Raw genomic sequence first — 17031 nt, 5'->3', positions numbered from 1 at the left:
CCTTGATCTGCTAGCAATGCTCCTACTAGTACAGCCCAATATGCCATTGGCCTTCTTGGCAACGAGGGCACATTGCTGACTCATATCCAGCTTCTTGTCCACTGTAACCCCCAGGTCCTTTTCTGCAGAACTGCTGCTTAGCCAGTCGGTCCCCAGCCTGTAGCGGTGCATGGGATTCTTCCTTCCTAAGTGCAGGACTCTGCACTTGTCCTTGTTGAACCTCATCAGATTTTTTTTGGCCCAATCCTCCAATTTTTCTAGGTCACTCCGGACCCTATCCCTACCCTCCAGCGTATCTACCTCTCCCCCCAGCTTAGTGTCATCTGCAAACTTGCTGAGGGTGCAATTCATCCCATCATCCAGATCATTAATAAAGATGTTGAACAAAACCAGCCCCAGGACCGACCCCGGGGCATTCCGCTTGATACTGGCTGTCAACTAGACACCAAGCAGTTGATCACTACCCGTTGAGCCCGACAATCTAGCCAGCTTTCTATCCACCTTATAGTCCATTCATCCAATCCATACTTCTTTAACTTGCTGGCAAGAATACCGTGGGAGACCGTATCAAAAGCTTTGCTAAAGTCACGATATATCACATCCACCGCTTTCCCCACATCCACAGAGCCAGTTATCTCATCAGAGAAGGCAATCCGTTTGGTCAGGCATGACTTGCCCTTGGTGAACCCATGTTACCTGTTCCTGATCACCTTCCTCTCCTCGAAGTGCTTCAAAATGGATTCCTTGAGGACCTGCTCCATGATTTTGCCAGGGACTGAAGTGAGGCTGACCAGTCTGTAGTTCCCTGGATTCTCTTTCTTCCCTTTTTTAAAATATGGGCACTATATTTGCCTTTTTCCAATCATCCGGGACGTCCCCTGATCGCCATGAATTTTCAAAGATAATGGCCAATGGCTTTGTAATCACATCAGCCAACTCCCTTAGCAACCTTGGATGCATTAGATCTAGACCCATGGACTTGTGCATGTCCAGCTTTTCTAAATAGTCCTTAACCTGTTCTTTCACCACTGAGGGCTGCTCATCTCCTCCCCATACTGTGTAGCCTAGTGCAGCAGTCTGGGAGCTGACCGTGTCTGTGAAGACCGAGGCAAAAAAAGCATTGAGTACTTCAGCTTTTTCCACATCATATGTCACTAGGTTGCCTTCCCCATTCAGTAAGGGTCCCACACTTTCCCTGACCACCTTCTTGTTGCTAACATACCTGTAGAAACCCTTCTTGTTACCCTTCACATCCCTTGCTAACTGCAACTCCAATTGTGCCTTGGCCTTCCTGACTACACCCCTGCATGCTCTAGCAATATTTTTATACTTCTCCCCAGTCATCTGTCCAAATTTCCACTTCTTGTAAGCTTCCTTTTTGAGTTTAAGCTCACCGAAGATTTCACTGTTAAGCCAAGCTGGTCACCTGCCATATTTGCTATTCTTTCTGCACATAGGGATGGTTTGTTCCTGCGCCCTCAATAAGGCTTCTTTAAAATACAGCCAGCGATCCTGGACTCCTTTCCCCCTCATATTAGCCTCCCAGAGGATCCTGCCCATCAGTTCCCTAAGGGAGTCTAAATCTGCTTTTCTGAAGTCCAGGGTCCATATTTTGCTACTCTCCTTTCTTCCTTTTGTGAAGATCCTGAACTCAACCATCTCATGGTCACTGCTGCCTAGGTTGCCATCCACTTCTACTTCCCCTACCAATTCTTCCCTGTTTGTAAGCAGCAGGTCAAGAGGAGCACGGCCCCTAGTCAGTTCCTCCAGCACTTGTACCAGGAAGTTGTCCCCAACACTCTCCAAAAACTTCCTGGATTGTCTGTGTATTGTTGTATCCAGCACTGACTCCTCTCAAAGGGTTAACCTTCATCTTGCTGGTGAAGTACCAGGTAAGGTTTTATGAAAAAGCTTTTAAAGAAGATTAAAAAATGGCTAAACCCAACATTGAACAAGCACTACCCAATATAAGGAGTTGCCTGCTACCTGAATGAGAAGTAGGAAAGCTGACAACCTAAAGCTTCCTACTGAAGCCAGGCTCCTAACTTCACCTTGCTGCTTCTAGTAGTGCCCATGACTTACTCTTTAGCACAGCCTCTTTTGTAGATTATGAATAATGCCCCAACCGAAGATTTAAAATCTTATTCTTTCAGACAACGCGGAGCCCCCTACAGTGAAAGTACCTGTGATACAACCAACCAAGGAATTTGTCACAATATTTTAATATAAAAAAAGTAAATCTCAAACTCCACCAATCACACCACAGGGCCACCCAAACATCAACTGAGGTTCTATTACTGTGTCACCTAGCCTCCTCAGGGTTATGCAAGCCCAATCACTGCTCACATACTCACTTTCCGGTCTCTATGGGACTCAAAACTGCAACAAGGAAAGAAAACAGATGAGAAATTCAGAAAAATTATTTACTTCATTGTGATCTGAAGGTAAACGAATTGTGAGCCATCCATACTTACATATGGAACAGGCCACAGAATACAAAAATGGTACCTCAGTGAATTTGGGGAGGCTGAGCTATTCAGGTTCATATTTTTGGTTCTGGGGCGGATCTAAAGCTTGAAGAGTGGTTTCCAGCTCAGATGAAGTCAAAACCTTGTGAGATTTTGGACCAAGACTACAGTCATCTTGTAAGAGCAGCCTGACAGATTTCAGCAGCAGTGAGACCATCACAATACCTGCTTGGCCTATTGTTAATCAAGATACAAGAACAAACATGGCAGGGGATACTGGAAAGGGCAACATCTTTCCAGAGCTTCTCAACTAAGTCGTTGTAAAATATATATATATTTTTAACATTGGCAAAATGTATTTGTCCATTACCTCTGTCTCAGAAATGATTGAACTCTTGCTGAAACTTTTAAAAAACAAACAAACAATCAGCCTGAGGAAGATACCCTTAATGGGAAATTTAAGTCAGAGTGGTTAAAGCAACTGAAAGAGAAAATTACTTACTGTACCTGGAGGTTCTTCGAGATGTGTGGTCCCTATCTGGATTCCTAATGCAGGGTGCGCATGTGCGTCATGTGCTGAACTGTTCATAGTAGCGTCCATTGACCCGAACATACATTGACCGCATGGCATGTCCGAGGCTTTAAGAGGCCGTGCGGGTTGATGCCACTCCAGTTTCCTTGTACCAGGAAGCAAATGGAGCCTGGAGCAGAAGGGAAGGAGGGTGGGATTGGAATTCAGATAGGGACCACACATCTCGAAGAACCTCCAGTTACAATAAGTAACCTTCACTTCCTCTTCGAGTGATGGTCCCTATGTGGATTCCAAATGTGGGAGAGTTGCGAGCACTGGTCAGTGTGGAGGCCGGCACGAGGGCTCTCAAGAAGACCAAGTCTGTAGTAGTTTGACCGACTGCCGCCTCCATTGCCGTCAAGGGCGCAATGGCGTAGTGACTGGAAAAGGTGTGGATGGAGGACCAAATAGCCGCCCAACATATCTCTTGTCATGGAACATCCACAAGGAAAGCCAACGTGGTGGCATACACCCATGTGGAGTGGGCTGTGACTCCCAGCAGAAGGGAAGCACAAGAGAGTGCATGGCAGATCGCTATGCAATGGGAGATCCATTTGGAGAGGCGTTGGGAAGAAAGGTCGGAATCCCGGCATCCTCCGCAATGGCAATGGAGAGCGGGGTGGGGGGAGACGCTCGGAAGCCGCAGGTACTGTGGAGATTAAAGGCTAACAGCCTGTGGATATCGAGGAAGTGGAACATGTGCTCCATGGGGGAAACATATACTCTAGTTGAGGTGGAAGGAGGAAGCCACCGTGGGAAGGAACTTGGGGTGAAGACGTAAGGAGACCTTGTCTTTGTGGAAGATGGTAAATGGCGGATCTGCCATTATGGCTGCCAGTTTGCCGATGCACCGTGCGGAGGTGATGGCCACCAAGATTACCACCTTCATGGAAAGAGGGGCAACGGAGCAGATGGCAAGGGGTTCAAAGGCTGGATTGGTGGGGGCAGAGAGGACCAGGTTCAGATTCCAAGAGTGGGTAGGCCTCCATACAGGAGGGGAAATGCGTTGAGAAGGCCGCGGAGGAAGCGGGAGGTCGCGGGGTGGGTGAAGGTGGAGAAGCCATCCACAGGAGGAAGAAAGGCACTGAGCACCACCAGGTGATGCAGATGGAGGAGTGGGCAAGGCCCAATTGGCGGAGATGAAGGAACTAGTTCAGAAGGACAGAGATGGAGACGGAGTCCGGAGAGAGGTGATGGCAGTGTGCCCACGTGGTGAAGTGGTACCACTTAGCTTGATAACAGATACAAGTAGATTGGTGTCTGCTACGAGTGAGCATGTCTCGGATGGGGGCAGAGCAAGCCCAGGCTACATGTGAGCCGCATCCAAGTACCAGGCCGTGAGGTGGAGAGGGCTCAGGCCGGGGTGCCGCAGGTGGCCATGTGCCTGCATTAGGAGAGCTGGAAGAGGAATCGGGTTGAGCAGAGAGGTGGAGAAGATCGGTGTACCAATACTGGCAAAGTCAGGAGGGAGCCAGAAGGATAACAGTTGCTCGGTCCTTCCGCTCTTTGCGCAGGACCTGGGAAAGTAGGGGAATGGATGGGAAGGCATAGTGGAGGTTCAAGGTCCAAGGAATGAGAAGGGCATCGCCCTGTGAGCCTGGGCGCAGGGCTCCTTGGAAACAGAAGAGAGGAAGCTTGTGGTTCTCAGACGTCGCAAAGAGGTCCCAGCATGAACTGCCCCACTGACGAAAGACGGACGAGAGAGTGGTTGCCATGGAAGGACTGGCTGAGTCTGTCCGCCAGGGAGTTGCTGGTGCCCGGGAGGTGCACAGCGTGTAGGGTGATTCCGTGCCAGAGGCAACACTTCCAAAGATGGATTGCCTCCATGCACAGGGAAGGAGACCTGGCCAAGCCCTATTTGTTGATATATACAACTGCTGTCATATTGTCGGACAGCAGTTAAATATGGCGGGAGTAGAGGAAGGGCAGAAAGGCCTGACAGACAAGGCGGACGACCCATAGCTCCAGGACATTGATATGCATTTGTGTAACTCTTGGTGACCAAATACCCTGTGCTGTGCAACCGTCGAGGTGGCTGCCCCAACCCACGAGTGAGGTGTCTGCGGTGAAAGTGATGCTGGGCGTGGGGGACATGAACGAATTGTCTGCTAGAACCACAGCCAGGTTGCACCACCAGGCCAGGGAAGCCAAAATAGTGGGTGGAATGACAACTGGTTTGTTCAGACAATCTGACTGTGGATTGTAGACAGAGCTGAGCCAGAGCTAGAGGCAACGCATACGGAGACGGGCCACATGATGCAGGAGGGAGACACTGACAGATGCGCATTCGTGGGCGGCGTCAGAGCATCACAATAAAAGAAGTGAGGGCAGCAAAGCAGTCTGGGGGAAGAAAAGTGCGGGCTGCAACGGTGTCCAGGTATGCCCTTATAAAGGTAAGCATGCAGGCAGGGATGAGGATCAACTTTTCCTCGTTGATGCAGATCCCCAAGCTGCCGAGGACACATAGGGTCCGGATAGTGGCAAGGAGATGGGGGTGAGAGAGTGCCACAAGGAGCCAGTCGTCCAGATAGGGAAGGTCCTCAAGGATTGTCTGGACCTCTTTAGGGAAACTGCTAGACTGGAGCCAGAAGTTGTGGCGGAGCACCACTCCGGACACCAAAGAGCGTGACGCAGTGTTGGCGGTATCAACAGCAGCTTGGAGAGCTACCTTGGCCACCAGCTTGCCCTGATCCAACAGATGCTGAAAGTCCTGCTGCTTTTCCGGAGGGAGGAAATCCTGAAAGTCCACCATATGGAAATAGCTTGAAATAGGACAGGAAATCATGCTTGGCAAGGATAGCCTGGTAGCTGGCAATGTGGAATTGCAGATCCACGGACAAATACACCTTGTAGCCTACTAGGTCCAGCTTTTCGGCAGTGCAGTCAGGAGGGGGCGGATTTAAAGTGCTGCTGACGGGTGTGCTCAGTGACCGCGTGGACAACCAGGGAGTTGGGCAGCAAGTGGGTAAAGAGAAAGTCCGTACCCTTAGAGGGCATGAAGTAGTGGCGTTCCACCAGCTTCAGCATAGGGGCGCAGGAGGCTGGCGTATACCAAACAGTCTGGGCTGGCTGCAAAATGGTGTCGTGGATGGGCAAGGTGGTACGGGAAGGTCCCAGAGGCTGGAGAAAGATTAAGCACAGCAGCCATACAGTGGAGCAAGCCCTGGTATTGGACATGGTCATCAGGCGGTGAGAGGGCAGGTGGAATGAGGGCATCATCTGGGGATGAAGAGGCACCCGTGGGAACCACGGGTGCTGATTGTGCCGATGGAGTGGAAGCATCCAGAGGCTCCAATTGGAAGGGATGGATAGCTCAGTGGTTTGAGCATTGGCCTGCTAAACCCAAGGTTGTGAGTTCAATCCTTGAGGGGGCCATTTAGGGAACTGGGGCAAAAATCTGTCTGGGGATTGGTCCTGCTTTGAGCAGGGGGTTGGACTAGATGACCTCCTGAGGTCCCTTCCAACCCTGATATTCTATGATTCTATGAAGGGAGTAATGTGGATGTGAGATGGCAAGTGATGCAGGCAGTGCATCCCACGATCGTGGTAGGGGTCCCAAATGAGCAGTAGGGTCAGGTGTAGATATCATCAGTGTCCAGGTTGGAGGAGCACTCAGATTCAGAAGAAGGGTCCAGCAGAAGAGGGGATGTTGGTGTCGGTGGAGCCATCGGTGCAAGACGAGGTCCAAGTGGACGGTTGACAAGTAGAAGGGGTTTGTTCGTCACCAGTGCTAGTGGAGAAGGATGGAGCACAAGGGACTCATCCACTGGAGAGGGGAGTCCCGAAATAGGTGGCGGTCCAGAGTGTGGGGGAGAGCCGACAAAGGGCAGCATGAGCTGAGCCAATGACGTCAGGGGAGATAATCGTCCTGGAGTGTGTGGGACTGGGAGGGACAGGCTGGAAGGTCCAGGCAATGGAAGGTCAAGGCCGAGGGTGAAGGAAGCGGCCCAGGTGCCGGAGCAGAAGATGGAGCCAGCAATGCACAACAGCGCTTGGATCGGTGGTCCATACGAGCCTTTTTCAGAGCAGGAGTATCCATTCACAGCTACGCACAACTTCTTGCCCAACCTAACATGGCTCAGGGAGGTAACGCTGCATTTTGAGGTAGTCTCCATCAGGGAGTCGCCCTTATGCATATGCTTCTTGTGCACACGGTGGGGTTTTGATGGGTACAGCGGTGCCACCGGTACCACACGAGACGGGCCTAGCGAAGCGATCACTGCCAGTGACGGGCGTTGTTCTAGCACGTTCGGTGGAGCCAGGTCTCGTTGCACACATGGGTGCAGCACCTCCTCCACCAGATATTTGCGGAGGTGACATTCATGAGCTGCTTGAGTCCTGGACGGAAACGAGCGGCAGATGGAAGAATGAGACACTATGTGGGCTTCGCCAAGACAGTAAAGACAATGAGTGTGCTTGTCGCTCACTGAAAAAGGAGTGATGGCACAAAGCACAGTTCTTGAAGCCAGCTTGCCAGTGCATAGTCCCGGGGTCAGGGAAAAAGAACTCCTGATGGGGAGAAGTGCAAGGGAGAGCTAGCTAGCTAACTACTAAAACTAACGGACAACTATCTAACTAGAAACTACATGCAGTAAACAAAGAGCAGTCCTCTTAGAGAGCTAAGAGCACCGAGGAACAGGGGTTCCAACTCTGGCCATGTGGCGGTAAGACAGAACTGGAGTGGCATCGACCCACACAGCATCTTAAAGCCTCGGAAGCCCTACGTGGTCGACACACATGCGGATCAATGGTCACTACTATGATCAGTTCCAGCTCCAGCACATGCACCCCGTGTTTGGAATCATAGAATATCAGGGTTGGAAGAGACCGCAGGAGGTCATCTAGTCCAACCTCTGCTCAAAGCAGGATCAATCCCCAACTAAATCATCCCAGCCAGGGCTTCATCAAGCCTGACCTTAAAAACCTCTAAGGAAGGAGATTCCACCACCTCCCTAGATAACCCATTCCAGTGCTTCACCACCCTCCTAGTGAAAAAGATTTTCCTAATATCCAATCTAAACTTCCCCCACTGCAACTTGAGACCATTACTCCTTGTTCTGTCATCTGCTACCGCTGAGAATAGTCTAGATCCATCCTCTTTGGAATCCCCTTTCAGGTAGTTGAAAGCAGCTATCAAATCCCCCCTCATTCTTCTCTTCTGCAGACTAAATAATCCCAGTTCCCTCGCCTCTCCTCATAAGTCATGTGCTCCAGACCCCTAATAATTTTTTGTTGCCCTCCGCTGGATTCTTTCCAAATTTTTCCACATCCTTCTTGTAGTATGGGGCCCAGAACTGGACATAATACTCCAGATGCGGTCTCACCAATGCCGAATAGAGGGGAATGATCACGTCCCTCAATCTGCTAGCAATGCCCCTACTTATACAGCCCAAAATGCTGTTAGCCTTCTTGGCAACAAGGGCACACGGTTGACTCATATCCAGCTTCTCGTCCACTATAATCCCTAGGTTCTTTTCTGCAGAACTGCTGCCTAACCACTCAGTCCCTAGTCTGTAGCAGTGCACAGGATTCTTCCGTCCTAAGTGCAGGACTCTGCACTTGTCCTTGTTGAACCTCATCAGATTTCTTTTGACCCAATACTCTAATTTGTCTAGGTCCCTCTGTATCCTATTCCTACCCTCCAGCGTATCTACCACTCCTCCCAGTTTAGTGTCCTCTGCAAACTTGCTGAAGGTGCAGTCCACGCCATCCTCCAGATCATTAATGAAGATATTGAACAAAACCGGCCCCAGGACCGACCCTTGAGGCACTCTGCTTGATACCGGTTGCCAACTAGACATGGAGCCATTGATCACTACCTGTTGAGCCCGACGATCTAGTCAGCTTTCTATCCACCTTATAGTCCATTCATCCAGCCCATACTTCTTTAACTTGCCGGCAAGAATACTATGGGAGACCGTATCAAAAGTTTTGCTAAAGTCAAGGAATAACACGTCCACTTCTTTCCCCTCATCCACAGAGCCAGTTATCTCATCATAGAAGGCAATTAGGTTAGTCAGGCATGACTTGCCCTTGGTGAATCCATGCTGACTGTTCCTGATCACTTTCCTCTAAGTGCATCAGAATTGATTCCTTGAGGACCTGCTCCATGATTTTTCCAGGGACTGAGGTGAGGCTGAATGGCCTGTAGTTCCCCATATCCTCCTTCTTCCCTTTTTTAAAAGATGGGCACTACATTAGCCTTTTTCCAGTCGTCCAGGACCTCCCCCGATCGCCATGAGTTTTCAAAGATAATGGCCAATGGCTATGCACCCACTAACTCCTTTAGAACCCTCGGATGCAGCGCATCCGGCCCCACGGACTTGTGCTCGTCCAGCTTTTCTAAATAGTCCTGAATCACTTCTTTCTCCACAGAGCGGTGGTAACCTCCTTGCCATGCTGTGCTGCCCAGTGCAGCAGTCTGGGAGCTGACCTTGTTCCACATAGGGATCATCACTCCAAGAAGAAACAAACAGTCTTATAGCTAAAGGTAGCACTACCAACAAGCAGCCACAGTTTGCACTGATGCATTTTTACCAGTAGGTGGTCCCCAATGGCTGCAATCAAGGCAAATCCCCAGGACAAAAAATGCCTCTCCTTCCTCATGCTGTGTCCATCCCACTGGGCTAAAAGATTCATTGTTATCTATTACACCATGACATCCGTGACCAGCATGGTGACTCAGCAAGACACTATCTTTCTACTGGCAACTGAGCTGCTGCCAGAGCACAGAAGATTCCCTGACAAACACTTACAGATTCCTATGTTCATCTATCTAGTCTAGGAAGTACCCTGATCTCCATCCTCCCGTGTCTAGTTTAGAGGCAGCCCCCACCTCATGCTCTCTGTATCTATTCTACAGCCAGTCTAGTAAGTTCCCTGCCCCTTAAGGCTCCCAGGTCCCTGTGACCATACCACTAACTAGTCCTACAGGCCCTCATTGTGAACAAATTCATCATACTAGCACCTCTGTACCTACCTTACTGGCCAGCAGAGAAGGCTCTCTACCAGCAGCTTCCCCCATTCGTGTTCTTACGACCTCTATGGCCTGATGGTTGGACTAAGGGACTTGTTACCAATTGAAAAGGAATTGCCCCAACACCTGAAGGAAACAGGAGAGGGGATAAGGGAAACAACAGTCAAAGGTGTCTAGGGGTGCGGGTGGGGGAGGAAATCAGTAAAATTGATGCAAATCTGCTGTTGTGCCCTCTTAGAGGTGTTGCCCTACATGAGTGAAGTGACTCCACCAAAACTGTTCTCAGCAATGTTTCCTCTGACTTTTCTTGACCCAAATCCAGGGCCTGTACTCAATCCTCATCCTCTGACTTTTCTTCTGGTTGCCATTCTCAACCATACACTACTTGAAATCTTGCCGTCTTGACTTTTGTGACTGTCTTCGCACGATTCTCCGACCTCTCAGATCACTCCTTCAGCATACTTTAATTGATCCTCTTCTGTCACTTTCTATATGGTCCTCCAAAGTTCTATCCTCAGTCCTTTCCTCTTTTTTCCTTTATGATCTCTTCATGGGTGATTTTACCCAGCTACACAGTTTCAACTACCATCTTTTGCCAAAGACTCTGAGATACCTCTCCACTCCTGACTGTCTGCCTCCACCCACTGCCACATCTCTGCCTGTATGTCATCTCCTCCTGAATGTTAAACTGCCAGGTCATGTTTAACATACTCAAAAACAAATTCCTGATATTTCCTCCCAAGCCCTCTCCACTCTGTCACTAATGATATCTTTCTCAATCACTTTCTCTGACTCCTCCCTCTTTCACCTCACAAATTCAGACTGTCTAAATCATACTATTACTTCCTAGATTACATTATGATCCATCCTCTTCTTTCTGTCCAGACAGCATAAACCCATTGGCCAGACCCTCACTATCTCCTGTCTTGAACATTGTTCCTTCCTGTGGTATTGGTAAGGTGGCGGGTCCCAGGCCCAAAAGGTTAAATTAATTACCCTTGTTTTCCTTTTTCAATACAAAACAGTTAAGTGTGGTCCACTACAAAGTGACTATCATGAAACATTTTAAACTTTCCCTGAAACACATCAAGAGGAGAAGCAGTTAATGCATTAGAAAATCAAGTAACCCTTTAATTTTAACAGTTTCCCTCATTCTCTTCTTCTTCTGCACCTACCATCTCCTAATGCTTCACCCCTCCGTCTTCCTGTTCAACCAGTCAAGCCAGTCTCTTCCGCCTATTTGGCGGCTTCTAACATGAAACAGTGCAACACTGTTGCCAAAAAAGCAAACATCATTCTGGGATGTATTAGCAGGATGTAAGCAAGACATGAGAAGTAATTCTTCCGCTCTACTCCGCGTTGATTAGGCCTCAACTGGAGTATTGTGTCCAGTTCTGGGCGTCACATTTCAGGAAAAATGTGGACAAATTGGAGAAAATCTAGAGAAGAGCAACAAAAATTATTAAAGGTCTCGAAAACATGACCTATGAGGGAAAATTGAAAAAATTGGGTTTGTTTAGTCTGGAAAAGAGAAGACGGAGGACATGATAACAGTTTTCAAGTACATTAAAGGTTGTTATAAGGAGGAGGGAGAAAAATTGTTCTTCTTAACCTCTGAGGATAGGACAAGAAGCAATGAGCTTAAATTACAGCAAGGGAGGTTTAGGTTGGACATTAGGAAAAACTTCCTAACTCTCAGGGTGGCTAAGCACTGGAATAAATTGCCTAGGGAGGTTGTGGAATCTCTGTCACTGGAGATTTTTAAGCACAGGTTAGACAAACACCCATCAGGGATGGTCTAGATAATACTTAGTCCTGCCATGAGTGCAGGGGACTGGACTAGATGACCTCTCAAAGTCCCTTCCAGTCCTATGATTCTATGAACACTACTATGTCTTCTTCCATGCTAACCTTTATGGCATGCAACACCTTCCCCAAATGATCCATAAGGCCATCATATCCATTCCTCCAAAGCTCTCGAGACTCACCTCTGTGAGTCACTTATATCAGCTGACTAATGAAGACTTAGGGGTCAGACAGGGTTAGCTGGCACTTTGCACTTTTTAAAATTATAAACAAGTATTTTACTGCATCTCTTCAGGGCAGGAATTGCATACTCAAATGTTTAACGCTTTGTGCAGTGAAGCTTTGTGGTAATACAAATATTAAAAATAAAGATATAAGCCAAAACATCACTCCCTAGGAGTCTGTTTCATCCCACAACCATGTAACAAATGCTCTCTTGAGAGAACAAAAGATCTGATTTGTAAAATGTTTCTCTTAGTAACCTTGGCAGCTTATTTCTAAAAGCAGTATCCAGTGATACATGTTAGGTGTCTGATGTGATCTGTTATATGCAAATTCTTACCATTGTAAAAGCGAATCATGCAGCTGAGATCAGAGTTTGCTGCCTCTTCCTGTATTCTCACAAGATCCTCAAAGCCGAGCCCAGCCAAGTACTCGTACACAATCTGAAGGGGTTTCTCTGTGGGCTCCAGCCTCCTAGTAACACAATCCACAAGAAGAAATGAGTTTAGTATGGACGTGAAAGAATGAATTTTTTTTATGACAGTTACAGTGCAAAAAGAGCAACGACTTGGTCTTTCTGCTTCTCTGAAGATATCATCTGACAAGGACTCATTCCAGGGGCCTGTGATCCCTAGTTTGAGAAAGATGAACACTTCAAGTACTAAACCTGTTGATCACGAAGGACAGGAGGTCACACAAGACACACCCTGGTGATCATGCACCACCCAGGATTCTAATGATTGCAAATTCATATCTTTCAGACAGTTTCTGGCTGAGCAGAAAGCAGAGATACCATGGGGAAAAAAGAGCAGCATGTCACAAATCAAAAAGGATTTAAAACTTATGCTTCAAAAAGACTATGTACAAAAATGAAAGAAACCCCATTTCAAGAAAGTTCCCTTCCAAATACAACTGGCAGGAGAGCACGAGAGAGAATCCTGTGAGAAGGTTTCTTCAGAGAATTAGAGTGACAAGATAAGTCATTCCCCCTTCTTGAACGATCCCACATCCATGCAGAATTCTCACTCCTAGAGAGCAGAGAGCTTGAGGGATGTTCCCAAAGAAAAAACATCCCATAACTACAACAGGCACCAGGAACTACGCTAGGACTAAGAATTTGAATAAAGAGGAAAAGGGGGGGGGCACCAGGTGTCTCTCTAAAACGACAAGCTCCGTGGATTTTAAGGCCAGAAGGGATCATTATGATCATTTAGTCTCACCTCGTACATAACACAGACTAGAGAATTTCACATGGTAATTTCTGCAACAAGCCCATAACTTCTGGTTGAGCTAGAGCATCTCTTTCAGAAAGAGACCAATCATGATCTAAAGACTGCAAATGATGAAGAATCCATCACATCCCTAGATAAGCTGTTGAAATGATTAATCATCTTAACTTTTAAAAATTCTCATTTCTAATCTGAATTTATCTAGCTTTAACTTCCACCCTTTGGATCCTGTTGTGACTTAGCCCTGGTCTACACTATGAGTTTAGGTCGAATTTAGCAGCATTAGATGGATTTAACCCTGCACCCGTCCACACGACGAAGCCATTTTTGTCGACTTAAAGGGCTCTTAAAATCGATTTCTGTACTCCTCCCCGATGATGACTTAGCGCTGAAATTGACCTTGCTGGGTCCAATTTGGGGGAGTGTGGACACAATTCGACGGTATTGGCCTCCGGGAGCTATCCCAGAGTGCTCCATTGTGACCGCTCTGGACAGCACTCTCAACTCAGATGCACTGGCCAAGTAGACAGGAAAAGCCCCGCGAACTTTTGAATTTCATTTCCTGTTTGGCCAGCGTGGCGAGCTGAGAGGTGACCGTGCAGATCTCATCAGCAGAGGTGACCATGGAGTCCCAGAATCGCAAAAGAGCTCCAGCATGGACCGAATGGGAGATATTGGATCTGATTGCTGTATGGGGAGAGGAATCCGTACTATCAGAACTCCACTCCACCCCAGAGGACTGCCCAAGCAACAGAAAGCTGGCATTCAATAAGTTTTGAAGTGCAGTGTGGCCTTGTCCTTCCCTCCTCCACCACGCCACCCGGTGCTTCCTTCTTCCCCCACCCCTCCCGGGCTAGCTTGGCAGTTATCCCCCCATTTGTGTGACGAATTAATAAAGAATGCATGAATTTGAAACAACAATGACTTTATTGCCTCTGCAAGTAGTGATCAAAGGGGGCAAGGGGAGGGCAGTTGGCTTACAGGGAAGCAGAGTGAACCAAGGGGGTGGGTTTTCATCAAGGAGAAACAAACAGAACTTTCACACCGTAGCCTGGCCAGTCATGAAACTGGTTTTCAAAAGCTTCTCTGATGCGCAGCGCGCCCTGCTGTACTCTTCTAACCGCCCTGGTGTCTGGCTGCGTGTAATCAGCGGCCAGGCAATTTGCCTCAACCTCCCACCCCGCCATAAACGTCTCCCCCTTACTCTCTCAGATATTGTGGAGCACACAGCAAGCGGTAATAACGATGGGAATATTGGTTTCACTGAGGTCTAACCGAGTCAGTAAACTGCGCCAGCGCGCTTTTAAATGTCCAAATGCACATTCTACCACCATTCTGCACTTGCTCAGCCTATAGTTGAACTGCTCCTTACTACTGTCCAGGCTTCATGAGCCATGAGAGCAAGGGGTAGGCTGGGGTAGGTGCGACCGCACGGTGCTGCCGGCTGGGAGAGCAGCCTGAGGCAGAAGCCTCCAGCTCACATGATATTCCAGGCCAGACTGAATCTCCATGAGATGAAACTTAAAGAAGAGAATGACCTGGAGTCATTCCCATTTATGTCCAGGTGCCCCGACCGACCTCACTGAGGTCTGCCAGGAGCATCCATGTCTGCCCTGAGGTCGGCCACGAGCACCCAGGAGACGACGACGACAGCTAGCAGTCATACTGCACCGTGTGCTGCCACGAAGGCAAGGAGCTGCTGCTGTGTAGCAATGCAGTACTGCGTCTGCCAGCAGCACCCAGGAGACGTACGGTGACCGTGAGCTGAGCGGGCTCCATGCTTGCCGTGGTATGTTGTCTGCACAGGTAACCCAGGAAAAAAGGCGAGAAACAATTGTTTGCCATTGCTTTCACGGAGGGAGGGAGGGGGGCCTGATGACATGTACCCAAAACCACCCGTGACAATTTTTTTACCCCATCAGGCATTGGGAGCTCAACCCAGAAATCCAATGGGCGGCGGAGACTCTGGGAACTGTGGGATAACTACCCACAGTGCAACGCTCCGAAAGTCGACGCTAGCCTCGGTACTGTGGACACACTCCGCCGACTTAATGCGCTTAGTGGGGGGGACACACGATCAACTGTATAAAATCGATTTCTAAAAAATCGACTTCTATAAAATCGACCTAATTTTGTAGTGTAGACATACCCTTTGTCTGCCAACTTAAAGAGCCATCTACTATAAGAAATCTTCTCCCTATGTATGTATTTAAAGACCACGCTTAAGTGGACTCAAATCTTTTCTCTTAAAATGAACAAATTAAGCTTCTTTAGTCTTTCAATGTAAAATGGGTTTACCAGACCTCAAATCATTCTTATATCACTTTTCTGAACCCTTTCCAATTACTCAACATCCTTGTTGAAGTGTGAACACCAGAAGAGGACAGTATGTTCCAGGAATAGTCTCACCAATGCTATATAGCAAGGTAATACCACTTCCTTACTTCTACTCAACATTCCCCTGCTTAGCCAACACAATGCACCATGAGCTCATGTTGAGTTGGTTTTCCACTAGGTCTCTAAGGGTACGTCCAGACTACCCGCCGTATCAGCGGGTAGCGATCGATTTATCAAGAATCGATATATCATGTCTCGTTAAGACGCGATATCAATCCCCGAACGTGCTCCCCGTCGACTCCGGAACTCCACCTGAGCGAGCGGCGGTAGCGGAGTCGACGGGGGAGCCGCGGCCATCGATCCTGCGCCGTGAGGACGGGAAGTAAGTCGGAATAAGATATGTCAACTTCAGATACGGTATTCCCGTAGCTGAAGTTGCGTTTCTGACATCGACACCCCCCCCCCCCCCAGTGTAGACCAGGCTAAGTCCTTTTCTGAGTTACTCCTTTCCAAATTCCACAGTTCTCCATCTTATAAGCTGGACCTACATTCTTGGTTCCTAGATGTATGACATTGTATTTAAGTATATTAAAACTTGTTATACAAATAAACCCCATTTACCAAGCAATCCTGAGAGCACTGTATGGCTGACCTATCCTTATTTACCATCCACCAACTTTTGGTGTCATCTGCAAATTTTACGAGCAATGATTTTACATTTACTTCCAGATCATTGATAAAGATATTGAATAGAATTGGGTCACAATCATTACATCCTTGTGGGACCCCACTAAGAAATCCCCCATTGTAAATGGGACAGCCACTCAATTACTTTTCAAGATCTATCATTTAGCCAGTTTTTGATCCATTTAATATGTTACATTTTGTATAGCAGTAACTATTCATAATGTTATATAGTACAATGCCTTACCAAAGTATGTTATATTGACAAAAGAAATGTGATAACTTTTAATCTCATCAAAAAACACGATCAAGTTTGTTTGACGAGACCTATTTTCCATAAAACCATGATAACTGGCATTAATTGTACTGCAATCATTTAACATATGTGGGAATATAAAGTATTTCATTATTGCTGTAAATTGAATGTGTCATCCGGCTTTGTCCCAAATACAGAACAAACATTTAACACATCTTTTCTGCAACATTAACAATTTTATTGTCCCTGTCTATTAATAGATACCACTGCTATAATTTCTTATGTTCCTGATATAGATTCATAGATTCATAGATTCTAGGGCTCGAGAGGTCATCGAGTCCAGTCCCCTGCCCTCATGGCAGGACCAAATACTGTCTAGACCATCCCTGATAGACATTTATCTAACCTACTCTTAAATATCTCCAGAGATGGAGATTCCACAACCTCCCTAGGCCAGTGTTTCCCAAACTGTGTTCCGCGGA

The 17031-nt window shown here is 47.7% G+C and overlaps 1 protein-coding gene across 1 annotated transcript in view; it reads right to left on the bottom strand.

Annotated features, from left to right (window-relative positions):
• LOC112103878 (PH domain leucine-rich repeat-containing protein phosphatase 2) overlaps positions 1–17031 on the bottom strand; it is a 125454-nt gene that overhangs the window by 78603 nt on the left and 29820 nt on the right. The window contains exon 3 of the mRNA XM_024195851.3: positions 12384–12517. Coding sequence (XP_024051619.3) covers positions 12384–12517 — 134 coding nt within the window. The remainder of the gene's footprint in view (positions 1–12383; positions 12518–17031) is intronic.

This window comes from Terrapene carolina, unplaced genomic scaffold, assembly GCF_002925995.2.
Source record: "Terrapene carolina triunguis isolate 2854851 unplaced genomic scaffold, T_m_triunguis-2.0 Scaffold32862, whole genome shotgun sequence".
NCBI lineage: Eukaryota > Metazoa > Chordata > Testudines > Emydidae > Terrapene > Terrapene triunguis.
Note: the sequence above shows the minus strand (reverse complement) of the source record. Positions and strands in the feature narration are given on the sequence as shown.